The sequence below is a fragment of the Babylonia areolata genome, chromosome 7 (assembly GCF_041734735.1).
Source record: "Babylonia areolata isolate BAREFJ2019XMU chromosome 7, ASM4173473v1, whole genome shotgun sequence".
In the NCBI taxonomy this organism is placed as follows: Eukaryota; Metazoa; Mollusca; class Gastropoda; order Neogastropoda; family Buccinidae; genus Babylonia; species Babylonia areolata.
In genome coordinates, this window is record NC_134882.1 from 24,734,103 (window position 1) to 24,753,854 (window position 19,752).

At 43.4% G+C, this 19,752-nt stretch overlaps 1 protein-coding gene across 1 annotated transcript in view; it reads right to left on the minus strand.

The window, feature by feature from the left end:
• Positions 1-288: 288 nt before the first annotated feature.
• The window catches only part of LOC143283808 (kinase D-interacting substrate of 220 kDa B-like), a 175,216-nt gene continuing 155,752 nt past the window's right edge, over positions 289-19,752 (minus strand). The window contains exons 23-24 of the mRNA XM_076590179.1: positions 14,379-14,516; positions 289-494 (exon numbers count right to left, since the gene is read on the minus strand). Coding sequence (XP_076446294.1) covers positions 289-494; positions 14,379-14,516 — 344 coding nt within the window. The remainder of the gene's footprint in view (positions 495-14,378; positions 14,517-19,752) is intronic.

Consider the following 19,752-nt stretch of genomic DNA (forward strand, 5'->3'; position numbering starts at 1 on the left):
GAGGGTTTACAGTCAAATTTTCAGTCTGAGGAAACCTTGGTGAATCTAAAGCTACCAATATAATAATTCCCAAGCAATGAAAGAATGTTAAAAAGATGGAGATATGTTTGCAGTCGTTTGGAATGGTTTAAGTTGCAGTGGCAAGGGAGCAAATTAGCTGTTCCTAAAAAAGCTTACATGGTAGTCTAAAGGGGTAAGCCAAGATCATTTAAATTTTTCCCGTCGTTTCTGTCCACACAGCGAGTTTATCCAAAACTGTGTGAAACCCCAAACCTTTAAGGAAAATTCTCACAGCCCACCTCTAATCAGCTTCCTGAGGTAAGGGTCAAAGGGGGTTGATTTGGGGCAGGTAAAAACTTCCTGGAGGTCTGAAACATTCAGCCGTGGTAGACCTGGCGACTGGTGGACAAGAAGGGCATCCAGTTTTCGGGCATTGCGATCAAATCTCCGCAGTGGCTCTGATTCCTTGGTCACTGGGATACGTGGCGGGAATTCTGACCAACAGAAAGAAAGAATCACATGACAATTTCCTTAATACTGAGTCATCATTGTGCTAAACCATAAACTCCAGAAAAACAGACAAGAGATTTCATTTAGTGAAGAAAAGGCTTACCTTGGAAATGGGATGGTGGGTTAAGGTTGATCAGTTAGTCATTTACCACAAATGTGTTTCCACTTATCTGATTCCATAAAGGAAGCCATGCTTGTCTCTGGTTGGTTTTTTTTGTGTGCCAGTGCTCAATAAATTAAAGCACACAATAAAAAACAAGAGGCAAAACCTTCAAGGACTCACTTGTGCTTCGCACTTTATCCAGTAAAAGGATTCATGAGGAAAAAAAAAAAGCGATTAAAAAAATTGTTGAAAAGTGCTCTGTATTAACTGTCCGGGGCTCACGCTTTTCCTACACAAAACGTATTCGGTTTCGGGATGAAGGAATGAACAGCATTCCCCGAAAGTAAAATTCCTCTGCGCTGTGCACGTGATTTTATGATTAGCCAAGCAGAGTGCGCTATTCTGGGTCACTCCACAATCGAAAAAGTATGATTGGTCAGCCTGGATATGTGGCCTGTCTCGCAAAAACATGCTGACACAAGTCACTGACCAGTCCGTCTGATCGCGTGCCAGCTATTAGCAAAGCGGGTGGTGATGACAAAGGGAAGAAAGCGAATTTAATGCAGAAAGCGAGCATGGGGTATGGTGATTCGGGGAGAAAAATTGGCAGTATTTTCTACATATGGCAAAACTGTAAAAAAGAAGATGAAATTTGATTTTTTTTTTTTTTTTTTAAAAGGTAATAGCTCAACACGTAATAAACCAGTTCTGAAAGTTTCATTTTTCTTAAACAGTTTTTTGTATTTTTTGTAATTTTTTTCCAACCCTTACAAATGGGACGTCTGTGGGGAAAAGCAAGGGAGAAAACTTGTCATACTGAGTGAGTTTTAAATATCATATATATAAAAAAAGTTTGGGAGAAAAAAATAACATGCCAGCGGGTTCAAACCATGCATGTTTTTAGTTCAAAGCCAGCAGACTAATCCCCACTGCTGCAGCGCACTTGACGTCATTTGATTAAATTTAACATTTTAAAACAATGTTGACATTTTTCTTTCCCTGGATATAAATAGATGTGGACTGTAGTGGATGTAATAATGCCGTTTAAATCATGTTTTTTGTGTCTTTTATTATCCCCCATTATTCTGTTATTTCGGCAGTAAAGGAGACGTTTTCCATCGCTTCAAGCACATCGCAACACATGGTATAACTCTAGATCTGCATGAACTGGTCTACAACAGGCTAAAGATCGATTCAATTTTTCTTTTTTGTTCAATCCAGTTAATTCGTATCCACTTTAAAATATCCAAATGCAGTAAAACCACTGATGGTGCAAAGGTATCACTGTATGTGTTCTCTCCAGAATTTGTTTTCTTTTCTTTAATTGTGAACAAAAAAAAACGAGGTCATGTCATCTTCAAACAAACCTTTCCTTCCAGCAACACAGTGGGAAGGGTTTTTAGGGAATTTTTGGATTTTGGAAAGAATCTCAAAGAAGTATAAATGTTAATGATTTGGAAAATTAGGCTTAAATTTGGAGCCTTACAACCTTTTATTTGTATGGACTATGAAGATTTTTTTTTCATACTTTGTTTTAGCCAAATTTGGTTTTTGGCAGACAAAGTTTAAATTTCCCGAGAAAATGGCAATGTTAAAGTTTACCATGGAAAAAACAGGCATACAGACAGGACAGACAGACCAGATTGATTTTCAATCATATCCAAAAGGCAAATTCATTAACAAATAAAAGAAAGCAAACTGGACTGCATATATAAAACCCTTGTTTGATACCTGACTACAGGGTTAAAGCCTGATAATTTAGCCGCAGATCTTATTCTAGCTTTAACTTCATTATTAAAACTTTACCCGTTTTTCCATTTTTCGAAAAAAAAACAGGCCACAACAATTTTCTAGAAATGGAGTCAAATGCTTTTTCAAATCAAACAAAGGCAACATTTAACTTCCAGTTGTTAGCAAATTGTTTCTGGACTGCAGCTAATTTAAAACAAATATTGGTCAATTGTGAATAGTCTTTCATGAATCCAGCTTGGTATTCCCCAGTTACATTTATTTATGGTAATTTCATTTCTTGCAGTCTTTGTTAATAAAAGAAACCATATAACTTGATACATATATAGCATAAAGAAATACCTCTGTAGTTATTCATGTCATTTACATCCCCCTTTTTTAAAAGAAAGGCAAGATCATAGATTCCTTCCAATTTTCCGGATAATAACCAGTATCAAACAAATAACTGAATAGCTTAACTAAAAGATTAGCAATGCTCTCTCCAGAATTCTTTTTTTTTTTTTTTTTTTAATAAATTAATCGATAAGACCAAACTGGACCTGCTGATTTGCCATTTTTCAGTCTTCTGATTGCAAGTAACACTTCATTTCCTGTCACAAATGGTGTCAAGCAAGGCTGCGTCTGGCTCCAACACTGTTTCAGCCTCATGTTCTCAGCAATGCTTACTGATGCCTTCAGAAGATGGCGATGCTGGAATCGGCCTAAAGTACCGAACAGATGGCAAGCTGTTTAACCTCAGAAGATTTCAAGCAAAAAAGAAGGTCATGACAGACATAATCAGAGACTTTTTGTTTGCTGATGATTGTGCCCTCAAACGGCTCGATCTGAAGCTGACATGCAACTCAGCGTCGACAAGTTTGCCACTGCCAGCAGGAACTTCGGCCTTACCATCAGCACGAGGAAAACTGAAGTTCTCCATCAGCCAGCCCCAGGGAAACCCACGTTGAGCCCAAATCACAGTCAACGGTCAGAGGACTCAGTGCGGTGGAGCGGTTCACATACCTTGGCAGCACCACTGTCATGAAATGCAACCATCGACGATGAAGTGAACGTCAGGATTGCAAGAGCAAGCGCAACTTTTGGTGGGATCCAATGCAAATGTTTGGAACAGAAGAGGCATTGGTCTTGAGACCAAGCTAAAGGTCTACAGAGCAGTAGTTTCTCCCCAACACTACTGTACGCCTGCGAAACTTGGACAGTGTACCAACGACATGCCAAGAAGCTGAACCACTTCCAACACAACATGCCCTCAGGAAGACTACTGGAACATCAAGTCGGCAAGCCAAGACCCCAGACCAACAGAGGTGCTCGCAAAGCCACCCCTACCCAGCATCTCACCATCCTGATGCAGTCCCAGCTTCGCTGGGCTGGACACGTGGCGCGGCATGCCAGACCATCGCTGCCGAAAAAGGCTCTCTATGGCGAGCTGCAACAAGGGAAGAGATCACTCGGAGGTCAGAAGAAGCGCTTCAGAGATACTCTGAAAGTCTCTCTGAAAGCGTTTGATATCAACCCTGACTCCATGGGAGGAATCTGCAGTGGACAGTGACAAATGGCGCGCAGCTGTGCACAAAGGCGCCAGGTTGTGCGAGGCCACAGGACTGCTGCAGCTGTGTCAGAAGAGGCAGGCCAGAAAGTCACGGGCAAACAAGCTCCCTGACAATGATATGCCTGTCTTTGTCTGCCCCAACTGTCAGCGAACATTTCATGCGCAAATTGGACTATTCAGCCATCTGCGCACTCACAGATAGATTCATGAGCATCCCTCCATCCCCCAGCTGGATGACAACGATGGTCATCATCGATCTCGATGGAACCACACCAACACTTCATCTCTAGATATTACTCTATCATACAATACAGTTCATCAATATCCACAACTTATTCCTCACCAATTTCTTATCATTTTTTTTCTTATATATTTTTGAAGTGTTGAAACCAATTATCAACAGTAATATCATTCAAACTATTAAAGGTTGTGATTTCTTCTTATTATCTGTGAATTTCACCCCAAAACATCTGCTGATCATCAACAGGAGTATAAAAAAATCATTTAATAATGTTTCATCATATTTCCTTCTTTTTCTTTTTAATCAAGTTTTATACTCACGTCTTGCAATACAAAGCACGGCTTTGTCATTCACATCCAGTGTTTTTCTATATGTTCTTAACCTCTTCACTGCTAGGACGTTTTGCAAAAGCCTATGCTAAGAAAATTTTCAGAAAAAAACAAGAAAAACACTCCATGATTTTAATGTGCTTATATTTCAAAAAGTACTAAATAATTAATATAAAAATGGTATTTATATAGCGCTGAATCTTGTGAAGAGACAAATCAAAGCGCTTTCACACCAGTCATTCACACACATGCATAACTTTAAAACTGTAGAAACTAAAGACAAGGAAGGGCAGGCAAGGGAGGCTATTTTGGGAAGAGGTTGGTTTTAAGGCCAGACTTGAAAGAGCTGAGTGTGGAGACTTGACGAAGCGAGAGAGGAAGTTCATTCTAATTGCATGATAAGTGCATAAAAGTATATTTCAAATGAAAGAAAAATGAACCAAGATTTTGTTTTTTAATACTCACATGTTCAAATAATGAGTCAATCTGACACAAGAATTCCATAAAATGCCATAAAAAAAGGGACTGTCATTCCATCATGTAGGTGCTACAATATCAACCAGGTTATCAAACCAGTCTTTCTTGTGACTGTTGTGATCAACCACACACACTGTCAAGGCTGAGCAACAGTGTCCAGGTCCATAAGACTCCAACACAGTCCACACAAAGAATGGAAAGGGTGTACTCACCAGCATTTATTGCCAGTAAAATTTTCGCATCCAACTCCCTGACACATCACAATTCCAAATCCATGTACTGTTAATGTTTCTTAACCGAATATACCCAATTTTCCTTCCCTCTCTCATGTTCGTTTATAACTTGTTTACAAAAGTCTCGATGCAGGAAGACTAACCAATATTTAACACATTTCACATATGATCTGATAAGTAATGGGTATCTTCCAGTCTCTCCGTATAACACAGTGTTCGATGCATGCAAAAGGTTACCTTTAAAAAAACGTTTGATAGCAAAAGTGTGCACTTTTTCAAAATCTTTAATTCACCAAGTCCCAATATTTCAGAACCATAGGTAAACATTGGTTCAACTTGAGCATCAAAAAGTTTCCAGAAAATAGATGAATCCATGGAACCTAGTTTATGTAAGCATCTCAACATTACAGTTTTGTATTTTTTAATAAAATATGTTTGGACTAACACATATAACATGAAAATGTGATCTATGGTGCTGTAACATTTTGAAAAACTATCGACCAGTTTCTTATCTTCCGTTCCTGTCCAAACTCATTGAAAAAGCTGTCCTGAAGCAGCTCAACAACCCTTGTTTCAACAATCTCATCCACCCATTTCAGTCTGCCTATCGTGCTGACCACAGCACTGAAACACTCTCCTCCACATCCTGAATAACCTACTGCTAGCGTCTGACTCCCTTCTCACTCTTCTCGATTTGTCAGCCGCCTTTGACACGATAAACCATTCAATCCTTCTTTCCCATCTTCACTTTACATTTGGTATCAATGGCACTGTTCTAAACTGGGTTTAAATCTTATCTCACTGATCGATTCCAGTCTGTCATTGTTGACAATTTCCAGTCTGAACCCGTTAAAATTGAACATGGAGTCCCACAGGGATCTGTTTTAGGCCAGTGCTCTTCACACTGTACACTGCTCCTCTCGCTGAAATTGTCAACCGCCATAAATGTCAGTCATCATTCTTATGTGATGACACTCAAACTCCAGAAGAGTGACACCCCGAAAAACTGTCGCGCTCTTGCAAGAAAACATCCAACTGCTTCCTGGACATTCAAAATTGAATGGACTCTAAATAGGTTACAATTGAACATGGACAAAACTGAAGCAATGATCATAGGAACATAAACAAAAACTCTCTTCCATCACAACTGACACAATCAAACTTAGCAGTACATCCATCCTCTTTCCAGTTCAGTCAGGAAACCTCGGCGTTGTCCTTGACAACACACTGTCCATGCAAAAAATTATCAGTCAGACATGTCAATCCTGCTACTGTCAATTGCGGCGCTTCAGTTCCATCCGGAAATATCTGTCCTTGACGCAACATCTAGACTTGTTGTTTCTTTATTCTCTCTCGCCTTGACTACTGCAACTCTCTATTGTCTGTTTGCCCACTTCATCCATTCAGTCCTTCAGTGCATACAAAACTTGCTGCACGACTTGTCCTCAGAAAGAAAAGATCTGAGCACATCACTCCTCTTTTGCAACATTTCCACTGGCTCCCTGTCTCACACAGAATAAAGTACAAGATCAGCACTCTGTTATAAATGTATTTACAAATCAGCCCCTTCCTATCTCTGTGGCTGCCTTCACCTCTACACTCCATCTCGTTCACTACGATCAGCTTCGGATCCACTCTGTTTACGCATACCCAGATTCAAGCTCTCGACTGTTGGCCGCCATTCTTTCTCTGTCTCTGGACCTTGCAACTGGAATGAACTTCCTCTTTCGCTTCGTCAAGTCTCAACACTCAGCTCTTTCAAGTCTGGCTTAAAACCCACCTTTCCCAAAATTAGCCTCCCTTCCCTGCCTCTTCCTTGTCTTCAGTTTCTCCAGTTTTAGAGTTATGCGTGCGTGTGAATGACTAGTGCGAAAGCACTTTGATTTCTCTCTGCACAAGATTCAGCGCTATATAAATACCATTATTATTATTATTAACCTGATCGAAGCCAGCTTGCTCTTCATTGATCTTTTCTTCCCTTTCTGTCCATTTTGTCAATCTTCTGTTTAAAATTTGAGTGTTACTTTACTGACAATGCTTGTGAGTGCAACACCACGATAGAAATCAGGATTATTCGGGTTCTCCTTTTTTTGTGATAGGGATAATAATTGATTCAGCCCATTCTGCAGGAAAAATTCCATCGTTAAATAGTCTGTTAAACAACACCAGAAAGTCAACAACAGCTGCATTTGCTTGCTTCAACATTTCCTTAAAATTCTATCTGGGCCTGCACTTTAACCTGTTTTCAAGTTCTTTATTGCTATCTATCACTTCTTGTCTGCAAATCGGGTCATTAAATATATGGTTCTTCAAAGTCACTAGCATCCTCAACCACCACATCCTCCTGATCAGTATTTTCACTAGTTTTAAAACACATTAGAGAAGTGGTCATGCCACTGTTGGATTCTGATATTATTGTAAACAAATGATTTTCTGTTAAGAGATCTTACTGCTGACCAAAACAAAATTGAATCTTTGATTGAAGCTTTTAATTTATGAATCTTAATTTCTCAAAACTCATGTTTCTTTCTTCTCTTGAGAAGGGTATATTCCTTCCTTTCATTTATGTAACTCTCTTTACGTTCTCTTTTATTTTGTTCAGTTTTACACTTTTGATAACTTTTATGGAAGCCCGTGACATGCTTCTTCTTCCTTTTACACTCATCATCAAACCAGTCATTGCATGCTTTCTATCCTCTTCCAACTGTTCGAATCATGCAAGCAGCAGCTCTGTACAATGCTCATGAAAAAAAGTTCAACACAACTGTTTACATTAAAGACACAGAGAGAGAGAGAGTGGGAGAGATAATGATAATGATAGTTTATTCAACAAGGCCATGGCTCCATTTGATTGGGTGATTACAAATTTTGTATGAACAGATTTACAGAAGGATATAATCTTACTACATGCATACACAAAGCTCTGTTCTGTTAAACCAATCATGAAACTACATCGTTTTGATGACTTGTCAATAAATATGGCAAGATTCGAAATAATGTTATCATTTGTACAAGACAGAAGTGATATAACCAAAAAATACTTGGTCTGATATAGTATCTCAACAGAATATATCTTTGTCTCGAGTCATCTGATGCAGGACAACATAATATGAAATAAACTTCACCTTCTTTTGCAGATCTACACAACGGCCATACCATATCATTTACAGTGCTGGTCTTGTACCTTTTACTGTGCACATTGATATCAGATACACCAAACGAAAACCTTGTTAAAGGGCATTTAATGACTCAGTTAATATTTCATTACTAAATATGGTTCTGTTAAATGATTCATTTTAAACAATCTGAACAAAGAAAATCTTTCACTATTTTTTCATGGTAGTTCCACTCCGACATCTGCAGTTTACTAAATATGGTTCTGTTAAATGATTCATTTTAAACAATCTGAACAAAGAAAATCTTTCACTATTTTTTCATGGTAGTTCCACTCCGACATCTGCAGTCAACCATACACTGTTTAAAGTAAACAAGAAAATCACGAATACATCCAACCCCTTGATTAAGCCACACAAACGCTAAACCTTTATTACATAAACATTTTTTAATAATGGTAACCCATGTTACCTTCCCCTGACATCTAAATTCAAGTAACATTTTATTAGCTTGAGTAGGTAATCTGCATTCATTTATTTGAACCAGTTTTTTCCAATACCTTATGCATTTCACATACAAATCAATATTAATCGGTCATTTGACATTCTTCTGTCAACCTGCAAGCTGTAGCTTTTCTATCTCCTACTTTTTTCCAAACTCCCCAATCTCAACACCATACTGAACTTGTCAGCTCTTGTGATCAAAACAACTTAGAACTCAACACATCAAAAACAAAAGAATTAATTTCAGATTTCAGGAAGACCAAATCTGACCCCCTTACCACTTGTCATTAAAGACAAGCAAGAAGAAAAACATTGATGAATTCAAGTTTCTCAGACTGATCATTTCTAATCGTTTGAAATGGGAGAAAAATATAGAAAATATCATTAAGAAAGCACAACAGCACCTGTACTTTCTTCGGTGCCTAAAAAAAGTTAAGAATTAAAAAAGAAATCATGGTTGATTTATACAGAGCTGTCATTGAAAGTGTATTAACCTTTGCTATTACTGTTTGCTAAGGAAACATTCCACGGCAGAAATCACAGCTCTGAACTGAATCATAAAAACTGCCACCAAGATTATCGGGCTGATCTACCTTCTCTAGGTGACAAAAAAGCAGCTTTTGGGATTTTCGAGATACTCCCTTTGGGTCGTCAGTACAGAAGTATAAGGACAAAGCCAATCGCTTCGCCAAAAGGTTTTTCCCCAAAGCGTCAATGCCCTGTCTCTTAAATAAATCCAGTATGATTAAAGGCATTGTGCAGTCAACAGGAGGAGTTTGTATTATACTCCATGTTTGGTGTTAAATATACTTACCATGTCAAACTGATGCAAACTAGGCCTATTGGTTTGCTCTGCTTGGCCAAATTTCGCGCGGCTAACAGTGAAAAGACGGGCCCACCGCTCTCAGCCAATCAAACGCCTCTAAAAACTATAAGCGCTTAACCATTCCGTGGCCATGAACAAAAATGCCCATGAGAACCACGGCGGAGACGCGGGGACGGACGGGCGGGCATTCGAGTTTGACATGGTAAGTATATTTAACACCAAACATGGAGTATAATACAAACTCCTCCTTTTGGTGTCATATACTGTACCATAGTCAAACTGATGCAGAATTTAAAGCAAATGGAGGAGGGCAACGCCTACTGGTTCATATGGGGAGCCCTTGTAAACTGAGACGGCAGGTGTTAGGCGCGACAAAGGAAATCCCCTTGGAACCGTCAGCCTGGTCATACGGAAATTCCTGAGGTAGAAGTTGATGAAGGGATTCTCAGACCGCCAGAAGGCTGCCTCCAAGACATGCTGCGTTGGCACTGAGTGCTGGAAAGCAGCCGAAGTAGCTATGGCCCGCACTTCGTGTGCTCTGGGATGAAGACAGCTGATATCCCTGTGTGCATGAGAGTAGGCTCTACGAATGACTTGGGAAACCTGGCGGGAAATGGTGCCTGCAGCAATGTCTTTCTTGTAATTCTCATTGAGGGAGATGAGCAGACACCTCTGAGAAGAACGCTATGGCGAGACCTATCCCAATATATTTGAGACACCGAACAGGACAGGTGCCTATCCTCATCATCTTGGGCAAGAATATCAGACAAAGGTCTGACTCTCAGAGAGGGGAAGGAACCTCAGGGTCTTGGTTCTTAGCCAGAAAACTCTGGAAGGAAACGAATAGTGATGGAACCATCTCTGTGGAAGGCCAGATCTTGTGGCATTCCACTAAAGCCCATGCAGCTCACTTCTATGACTGCCTGTGGCCAGCCACAGAAGGAAAAGTGGTCTTGAGGGTGAGGATGTCAAAAGGAATAGTCCCCAATGGTAGGAAGGGCTGTTTTCGAATGAAATCCAGCACCAGGAACAAGTCCCAGAGGGGCACTCTTCTGGGGTCTCTAGCTTCCTTCAGAGGGGCACCCCTAGCCACCTCTCTGAGCAGGCAATCCGCTTCCAAGGCGGAACCACCTAGCTGTTTGCAATGTGGTACGGAAAGGCAGACCTGTACCCTCGCCCAGGAACTAGCAGACAGGATGAACCGAGGAGCAGAGAGCCAGAAGTTGGCCAGCTGCATGCTCGTAAGGTTCGTAGGGGTAATGCCCTGAGCTGTACACCACCGCAACCATTTCTTCCAGCGAAAGTCATACAAAGTCTCCGTTCCCTGCCTCCTTGCTCTGGTGACTATGGAGAGGAGGTCAGAGGAGGCTCACCCCTGGGTCAGCACAGCCGACACAGAGGCCGACCGAGGGGTCGAGGACTTCAATGGTGATGCTGACAGTTCCGACCGCACAGCAGCCATGCGTGTGGTGGAGCAGTTGAGGATTGGAATGCGGAGTGCCCGAGCGAGGCTGCCTCAGCAGATGAGATTTGGTTTCAAGTTCCAGGGGTGGGAACATGTGTCAGGGACTGAAGGTCCGGAAACCAGGTCTGGACTGGCCATTTCGGCGCAATGAGGATCAGCGCGGGTGTTCCAATCTGTCTTTCCGTATCACCTTGGACAGAATTGGAAAGGGAGGAAACGCGGAGGCAATCAGACTGCTCCAATCTAAAGAGAGAGCATCCACTGCCACGCTTCTGGGTCGGCAACCGAAGAGACGGAAGTGGGAAGTCTCTTGTTGAACAAGGTCCTACCATCGGCCGAAACCACTGTTCCCACACCCCCTGAAGGCTGTCCTTGTCCAGGGTGCACTCTGTGCGTATGACACTTGGACCTGCTAAGAGCATCTGCCAAGAAGTTGGTTTTTCCTGCTCAGTGTCTCGCTGAAAGTGCAATGCCCTTGCTGTGGCACCAACGGAGGAGAGCCTCAGTCCGCATGGAGAGGTCTGCCGAGTGCGCTCCCCCCATTTGTTCACATAACATGCGACCGTCGTCTTGTCCGTGAACAAGCGGATGGTCTTGCCAGTGGCCTCCCCCATGAAGTGCAGGAGAGTCCTGCGAACTGCCTCCAGTTCCAGAACATTGATGTGGCACAGGCGCTCCTCCGGGGACCAAGTCCCTGCTGCATAGAGTGAGTCCATGTGGGCTCCCCAGCCCAGGAAGGAGGCGTCTGTGAAGAGTGCCACCTGAAGAGTAGGTGGGGCTAAGGGCACCCCCTGTGTCCGAAGGGGGTTGATTAACCACTCTGATGTCACCTCGAGGAACCACTCGCCCAGACATATCTGGGTATCCCATGGCTGAGTGCTCTGGGACCGGCGTAACCTCAGTGCCCTCTGGGAGGGCGCTTGAGAACCCTGTCCAGGGGAATGAGAGGTGCCGTGGACTCCATCATGCCCAAGAGGGAAGAAAGTGTCTCCGCTGTATCTTGGGAGGAGTGGCGCCAGTGGCTGAGGAGGCCTGCCAGACAGTCCCAGTGATCTGGCGCCAGAGAGACTATCATAGACCGCGTGTCGAATCTCATCCCTAAGAAGTCGAAGGACTGACGTGGGGACAGATCGCATATCTGCTGGTCCATGAGGAAGCCCAGTTGGGAGCAAAGGTCTAGAAGTTCTGGCCGTATGACTCAGGCACAGGGCCTGCGACTGGGCCAGGATAAGCAAGTCGTCCAGGTACACACAGAGACAAATGGATTCCGCAGCGGACGATGGACACCAATTCCCGCAGCACCTTGGTAGACAGGAAAGGGGCAAGGGACAGACCAAATGGGAGGGCCGGGAACTGGAACCCCTTGTCCCTCCACACGAACCTCAGGTACCGACGGGATGCCGAATGGATGAGTATATGAAAATAAGCATCTTCCAGATCGATAGAGGTAGGCCAATCACCTTGTTGGATGGTCTCCGAATCTGTGCCTGTGTGTCCCTCTTGAATATTGATTTTGGGGAGGAATTTGTTGAGGGGGTACAAGTCCAAAACTGGTCTCCACCCTCCCGAGACCTTTGGAATCACCAAAAACCAGCCGTAAAAACCGGGGCCCGGGTCCGAGAGTTGAGATATAGCCCCATGAGGAGTGGGTGCGATATCTCTTTTTCTAGGACGCTCTCCTGCTCCGTCGAGCTGGGCACCTAAGGAGGAGGAGTGGATCTTAGAGGGGGGAGGTCCTCCACCCAAGACAGCATGTACCCAGACTCTAGCACCGACATAATCCCGTCGTTGAGTCCCAGAGCACACCACTGATGTGCATGCGGGACAAGTTTCCTACTTGGAGGGGCTGAACGACTGGCGGTGCTGAATCGGGGCCCAGTCATTGTGGGTGCTGCCTTCTGGCCTTGGGCATGGCCGGTCGGCTTGGACGGACATAAGGTGGTTTATTCCTCTGCCCCGATTCAGCACACGCTGCTTGACAGGCGGCGTGGAATATGGAGGGGCCCTGGTGGCCGGTCTCTTCAATGGCATAGAACCCTGGAGCCCATGAGAGGTGTGGGCCAAATATGAGGCCACCTCCCTGTTTGTCTCTGCCCTGTGGCTGACAAAATGGGGCGGGGAACTGGCCGAAGAGGGAGTGCTGCTGTGCTGGGATGGACCGCAGGGCAGCCCCTCTCCTCCACAGGAATGTTAGAGAGGCTGAAAATGGCATCACGCCGCGCTAGCACAGTACTGAAGTGAAGGCTGGTAGCTGTGTCTGCAGCTGCCGTGAGACCAGATGCTACCCTATTGCCAAAGCGTGTAACCTCTGGTCGGTGAAGAGGCCCGGCGGGACTGAGGAAGGAGACCCCTTGTCCTGATTAACCGGACACTGTTCCCACAGCTCATTGGCCCTGTGAAGGAACGTGTCGAAGGTGTACACCGTGGAAACCTCGAGGGGCAGCGGCGGGCCAATTTGTCCCACTCTGCTAACGTTTTAAAGTATAGTTAGCTGAAGTGGGGAAGGTGGTGCGCTGTGAGACCAACATCCTGTCCTGTGCGGAGGGCTCTGCTCCGCTGTAGGCAGGGTGGTCCTGTGTGTACCAGGACCACACCCCTCCCTTGGAGGAATCTTAAAGAAACTTTCCCGGGGAAAAGGCGCCCGGGGCATAGAGGGACTCCCTGCCTGGAGGAGGGATGGAAGCAGCACCCCTGACAGTGCGGGCTGGCTTATTAGCCATACCTGCACCATTTCTGGCACTCTGAGTTGCCTTGTGGTTCTGGAGTTAGAGTCACATGGCGTAAGGAGGGTCAAGGGTAACAAAGTAGCCTGAGGGACTGATTCGGCATACGTGACCCTATTGGGGAGGGTCAGTTGGAGCTCGGCAAAGTCCGAGTTTGGTTCAGGCTGGTCCCTAGGGAGGCATGGGCTCAATCTGTCCCCCCTGGGATGTGGGCGAAGAGTGCTCATCTGCTTGTTCGTCCTCATCCGAAGACAGGGGCTCCACTCTTGTTCGCAGTCCATCCCTGCTGGGTGCCATCCCAAGTGGATGTACCACTGGGGCGTCCTGTGAGCTGTGGTCAGCCCAGCGGGATGAGCTGGGACGATCCCGAGCCGGGACCATGGCCGCCACTGTTATGTCCTTGTCACATGAAGCGGGTGGGGAGCGTGTGGACCGTAGGTCCAACCATGCTTGGGATGGTGGGTGCCACACCTTTTCAGAGAGAGGGCGTCCCTGGATGCAAGAGTGGGGGACCCACGAGTGGGGGGGGGGCTGGGGGGGGGTGGGGACAATAAACCCATCATCTTCACTGTGGACCGAGGGCTGGGCAGGTGGGGACTGCGGCTCCGCCGGGCCGTGAAGTAAGTGAGGGCCCCTAGAGTGACAGCCGTCGGTCCTGACAAGGAGGCTGGCCATGAGGTGACGTGGAGGTCACCTGTGGGTTGTACAGAGGCCCGATTTGGGACAGAGTGGCAATATTGGTCGAGGAGCTCGACCTGACACGACAGAAGTCGATCCCACTTGTCGGGGCTGTGTGTGTCACCTGTGAGATGTGCTGGGTTGGGTCCGGTGGGGAGCGGGACAAGGGCTGGCCCTTGGCTCCCGGCACCCAGTGTGCACCCTAGGTGCACCCCAGTACGGGTAGAATGGGGGTAACCACCCGCCCTGGGCACCAGCCATACTGTGACCCGAACCCAGTGGTGGGGGAGGCGGGGGCGACAGAGAAGGGAGGAGGGGGAACAACAATGGGGCACGTGAGGGCCGTCTCCGAGTGGGGACCCGGGTAATGGCCGGGCGCGGCCTCCCCTTGGGAGTCCGCACCTAGCTGCGAGTCCCCACAGCACGGAGATGACTTGCCATTCACCCTTCTCCTGCCTCGCGCTGGGACACCTCGGGAGGCGACGCTCGTACCTCTTTCCCCCGGTCCCCTTCATGACCGTTTTACTGGTACGAACGTCGCCTCCGCGATCAGCGTCTAACGACGCTCGCGCGGTCCGTATGGGAGGGAGATTCTCTTACGAGTCTCCAATCCGCATCATGATTCCCTGCCTTGTGGTATGCACCGAGGGCCATGAACCCGCGCTTAGGCACCCAGCGAAAATCCGACCCCCAACAGAGAAAGGAAAGACAGGATCGACTTAGAGGCAGAAAAATCGAACGAATCGAGGGTGCCGAGTCGAATCGAGTACACAGAATGTAAGAATACAATAAACACAAGCCGCATGCAACAAAATAAGGCCAAAAGGAAACGCTGAAATAGCCGAAAAAAGCGTAAGACGAGACAGAGCGTAAACCTGACAAGATGGCGTGGAGAGCCTTGGCCAAAGGAATGATTAAGCGCTTATAGTTTTTAGAGGCGTTTGATTGGCTGAGAGCCGGGTGGGCCCGTCTTTTCACTGTTAGCCGCGCGAAATTTGGCCAAGCAGAGCAAACCAATAGGCCTAGTTTGCATCAGTTTGACATGGTACAGTATATGACACCAAAAACCATTTACCAGAAGATCTAATCATCAGCTCCGTCCATATGTAATGTGCAGCTGATGTTCATATATATATATATATATATTATGTATGTATGTATGTCTCTGTCGTGTGTGTGTGTGTGTGTGTGTGTGTGTGTGTGTGTTGCGTGTGTGTGTGTGGTGAGTGTGAGTGTGCGTGTGCGTGTGCGTGAGTGTGCATGTGCGTGTGTGCAAGTGAGTGAGCATGCACAAGTTTCTTATATTGATATGCACATGTATGTGTCCAAAATTCTACTGTATCTGTGTTTGTATATGGTTTTCAATTATGTTTGTTACCTTTCTATGTACTATCCCATCCAATAATCCTTGTGACCCAGAACACTTGGTAATAAAGACATATTCTATTCTATTCTACTATAGGGCGGGCTTGAAACATCAAATAATTTAACTCCTAGCTGCCTTATATGAAGAGATAACTTGTCATCGCAAGCATGTCCGCTTCAACCTGCCACAATGATAAATAACTCATCACAGAAATATTCTGACTTTTCCCTGATTTGCATTCAGTTCGTTGACGAAATATACTGGTAGCTTTAGCTTGGGAATCTTTCTAAATTCTATTCATAGCTAGAAACTCCATCTACGTCATGAGGCAGTCTTTTATTTGAATGTTTTTGGTTGGGTTACTGTCGCAGTGTTTGCCTGGCTCCTTTCCTCACTTCGCTCACCAAAAGTCGGAACCGACACCATGCTCAAGACATGCGATCATGGGCAAACTAAATCAACCAAGATTGCTTTCTTTAGTCTGATGCTCAGAAAGAATTGAAGCAATAAGGGGAATCGAAGGAAAAGACAGTGATGTAACATTTTATAGGACGATTTGATAGAAAATAAAAGGGAGGAATCAAGAGAGTGGCCAAGATACTGACTAACTATAGTGAGTGATGCCGGCTGTACAGCTGTAGCAGGGCGACAGAAAGTGACCGAATTGTTAGCAGGACACAGTGTGCGCAATTTTCTTGGCACTCAGCCAACACGCTCTGACAGGAATTGGATAAAGTGACGGTGTGACAGGGGTGAAGAGGGTGGGGGTGGAGACTGAGGGGGCATGGCCTCACACATCCATATTATCACTTGGAGAAGTAACAATGCATTGTGTATCTATCTTTTTTAAATTCTTTTTATTGTGGTTGTTTTGGTATGATTTTGTTGTGTGCAGTGTCCATTTGTCGAGAAAATACCATATTTTTAGTGCAAATTACCTGACTAATGTTTGTATGAACAAGTTGAAAATGTGACAAAAAACAACAACACTGATTTCAAAACTACAGCATGTCACTAAAAATACATAAATGGGAAAACATCATGTTTTTGTGTTCTTTATCCATTTACCTTTCAGAAAATATATACTTTCATGAGTCTTTCTGCAATAACAAAAAGCACAGAATTTTTTAAAATGTATACACATTTTTTATGAAAAAACCCTGGCAAATTGATTTCACTTAAATCTTATCTTCCTGGTAGTGAAAGGGTTAAAGAAAAATTCAACAGTGTTACTTTCAAACTTATATAATGACTGTACTATGCTCAAGACAATAAATTTCCCTTTGTTAACAAGGTTTTAACACACAAACGTAAAACAAAATTTTGTGGAAAAGTATAAAACAAGATACCGATAGGTATCTATGACAGAATATGAAGATTCCTCCAACCTATCTTTCAAATGCAGCTAAATACCCACCCCTTTCTAAAAACAACTACACTTGTTTTATCAATATTTACTTTGGGCTCCAACCTATTTTCTGCCTTGTGTAAATTATTCAATGGTTTTCCAAACCAACTGCAGTTTCACATCATCTTCGTTCTTCTGCGTTCATGGGCTGTAACTCCCACGTTCACTCATATTTACACGAATGGGCTTTTACATGTATGACTGTTTTTACCGCGCCATGTAGGCAGCCATACTCCGCTTTTGGGGGTAGGTATGCTGGTATGTTCTGTTTCCATAACCCCACCGAATGCTGACCATCGATTACAGGATCATTAACGTGCATATTTGATCTTCTGCTTACGTATACACACACAGAGCGTTCAGGCACTAGCAGGTCCTGCACATTTGTTGAGACCCTGGGAGATTGGGAAAATCTCCACCCTTCACCCACCAGGCGCCTGTCACAGAGATTCGAACCCGGGACTCTCAGATTGAAAGTCCAACACTTTAAACCACTTGGCTATTGCACCTGTCAGTTTTATCTAATAAAACAATATCATCCACAAACAACAATATGAATCACGCTATCAAGTTGAAAGTTACACTATTTGTAACGTTTTCTATATTTCAAGGACTACTATTTCAATGATAAAGAAAATAAAACAGGACGACAAAACATCACCATTGCATGCATCTATTATACTCACTAAATTTAGCACCCACATATCATTTTAGCTTGTAAATACTTTTAGTACAGCAATAAGTTTACCCTTTTATACAATTTTTTAGAAAGAATCGACCATAAACTTTTCTTGTTACTGAATAAAAGGCTTTTTCGAAGTCAATAAAAGCCATGCATAATTTTTGATTATGTGCAAACTGCTTTTACTAAACAGCTGCCAATAAAGTGGACATACTATAGCCCTTCTTAAAGCCTGCTTGGAATTCACCTTTTATGTTGTTTAATTTGATGTTATCTATACAGTTAATCTATTCATTAATAATGGAACCATACAGTTTGCATGCTTTTTTTAAATAGCATTAACATTCGACAATTATTCGGCTCATTTCTATCACCTTTCTTCAAGAGAGGAATGTTAACTGACTGTAACAGTTTTTCAGTATAGACTTCCCTGGTCAAACAAAACATTAAATAACTTGACAAGAAAATCAATGGCAGATTCGCCAAAGTTTTTATAAGATTCACCAATCATTCTGTCCTGTCCAGTGGTTACACCATTTTTTTAAAAACTTTCTTACTGTTGACAGTACTAATTCTTTGGTGACAGGCCGATCTAAAAATGTCATATGCTGCTCTTCCATTATAATGTTAATCACCACATGGCATTTCATTTTCAAGAGCACCTACAATCAATATTACTTTCTTTTTCCAATATTCTTTTAAAATGATTATACCATTTCCTCCATTGTGATGCGGTTCTTGGCAAACACTCATTAAGTCAGTAACTGGCTAAACATTTTTCCAAAAATCTTGCTGGCTGTCAACAGAAGTTATAATCTGTTTAACCAGTGAGTCATATGCAGCCTTTTCTTTTCTAAGTAGCACATTTTCATATTCTCTTCATGCTATACAGAATGAATCCCTGACATCAACATCCAATTTTCTGTTAAATTTCCCCAACAAACTATGCACTTTTTGTCTGACAGATCTACATCCTATATCAAACTACTCATTTTTGCCGTATATTTCTATTTGCTGTTTCATACACTCTGCCACTTGCTTTATTGTGCTGTTAAACATTACAAGTCCATCGTTAATATCAATATCAACCAAATCTGTAGCAAGTGACAATTACAGACATACCTCATGTAAATTTAACTTGTCAAGAAAACCAGACATAAATTCATTTTCCCACACAAATATTTCAATGTACTCTCTTTTCTATGTCCGTTTACAAAGTACTTTGGACATGAAATTCCAAAGGCATTATGGTCAGTTTCTATTGTTTCTTTCATACAAAAATTTACAACAACAACAACAAGAAATTATAAACTCAAAAAGATCATAAGATGCAATAAAATAGTCATTGGCACAGTAACCAGTGTCACTTACTTATGTGCAAGGACCATTGCTGTCACCATCATATATATCACTAAGGATATACAGACCTAAAGCAACACACATATCTCATAAGCTTTTACCGTAGGAATTTGAAATAATGTCTTCAGAGCATTTGCTAATTCTAATCATAGAATATTTATCAAACTATGAGAGGGAGAGAGACAGGGAGAGGGAGAGGGGGGGGGAGGAAGACTAGGAGAGAGAGAGAGAGAGAGTGTGCAATAAACCGCCTTCACTAGATAAAAAAACAACAACAAAAACCAACAAAGAAACATCCATAGATTATAATAACTGGCATAAAATACAAAAAACAGAGAACACAGACCTCTTTATATTCTACATGTAGATGTCAACTGGACATGCAGATGGGATTGCCCTGCTTGACTTTGATACAACCTCATGCATGCACACATGCA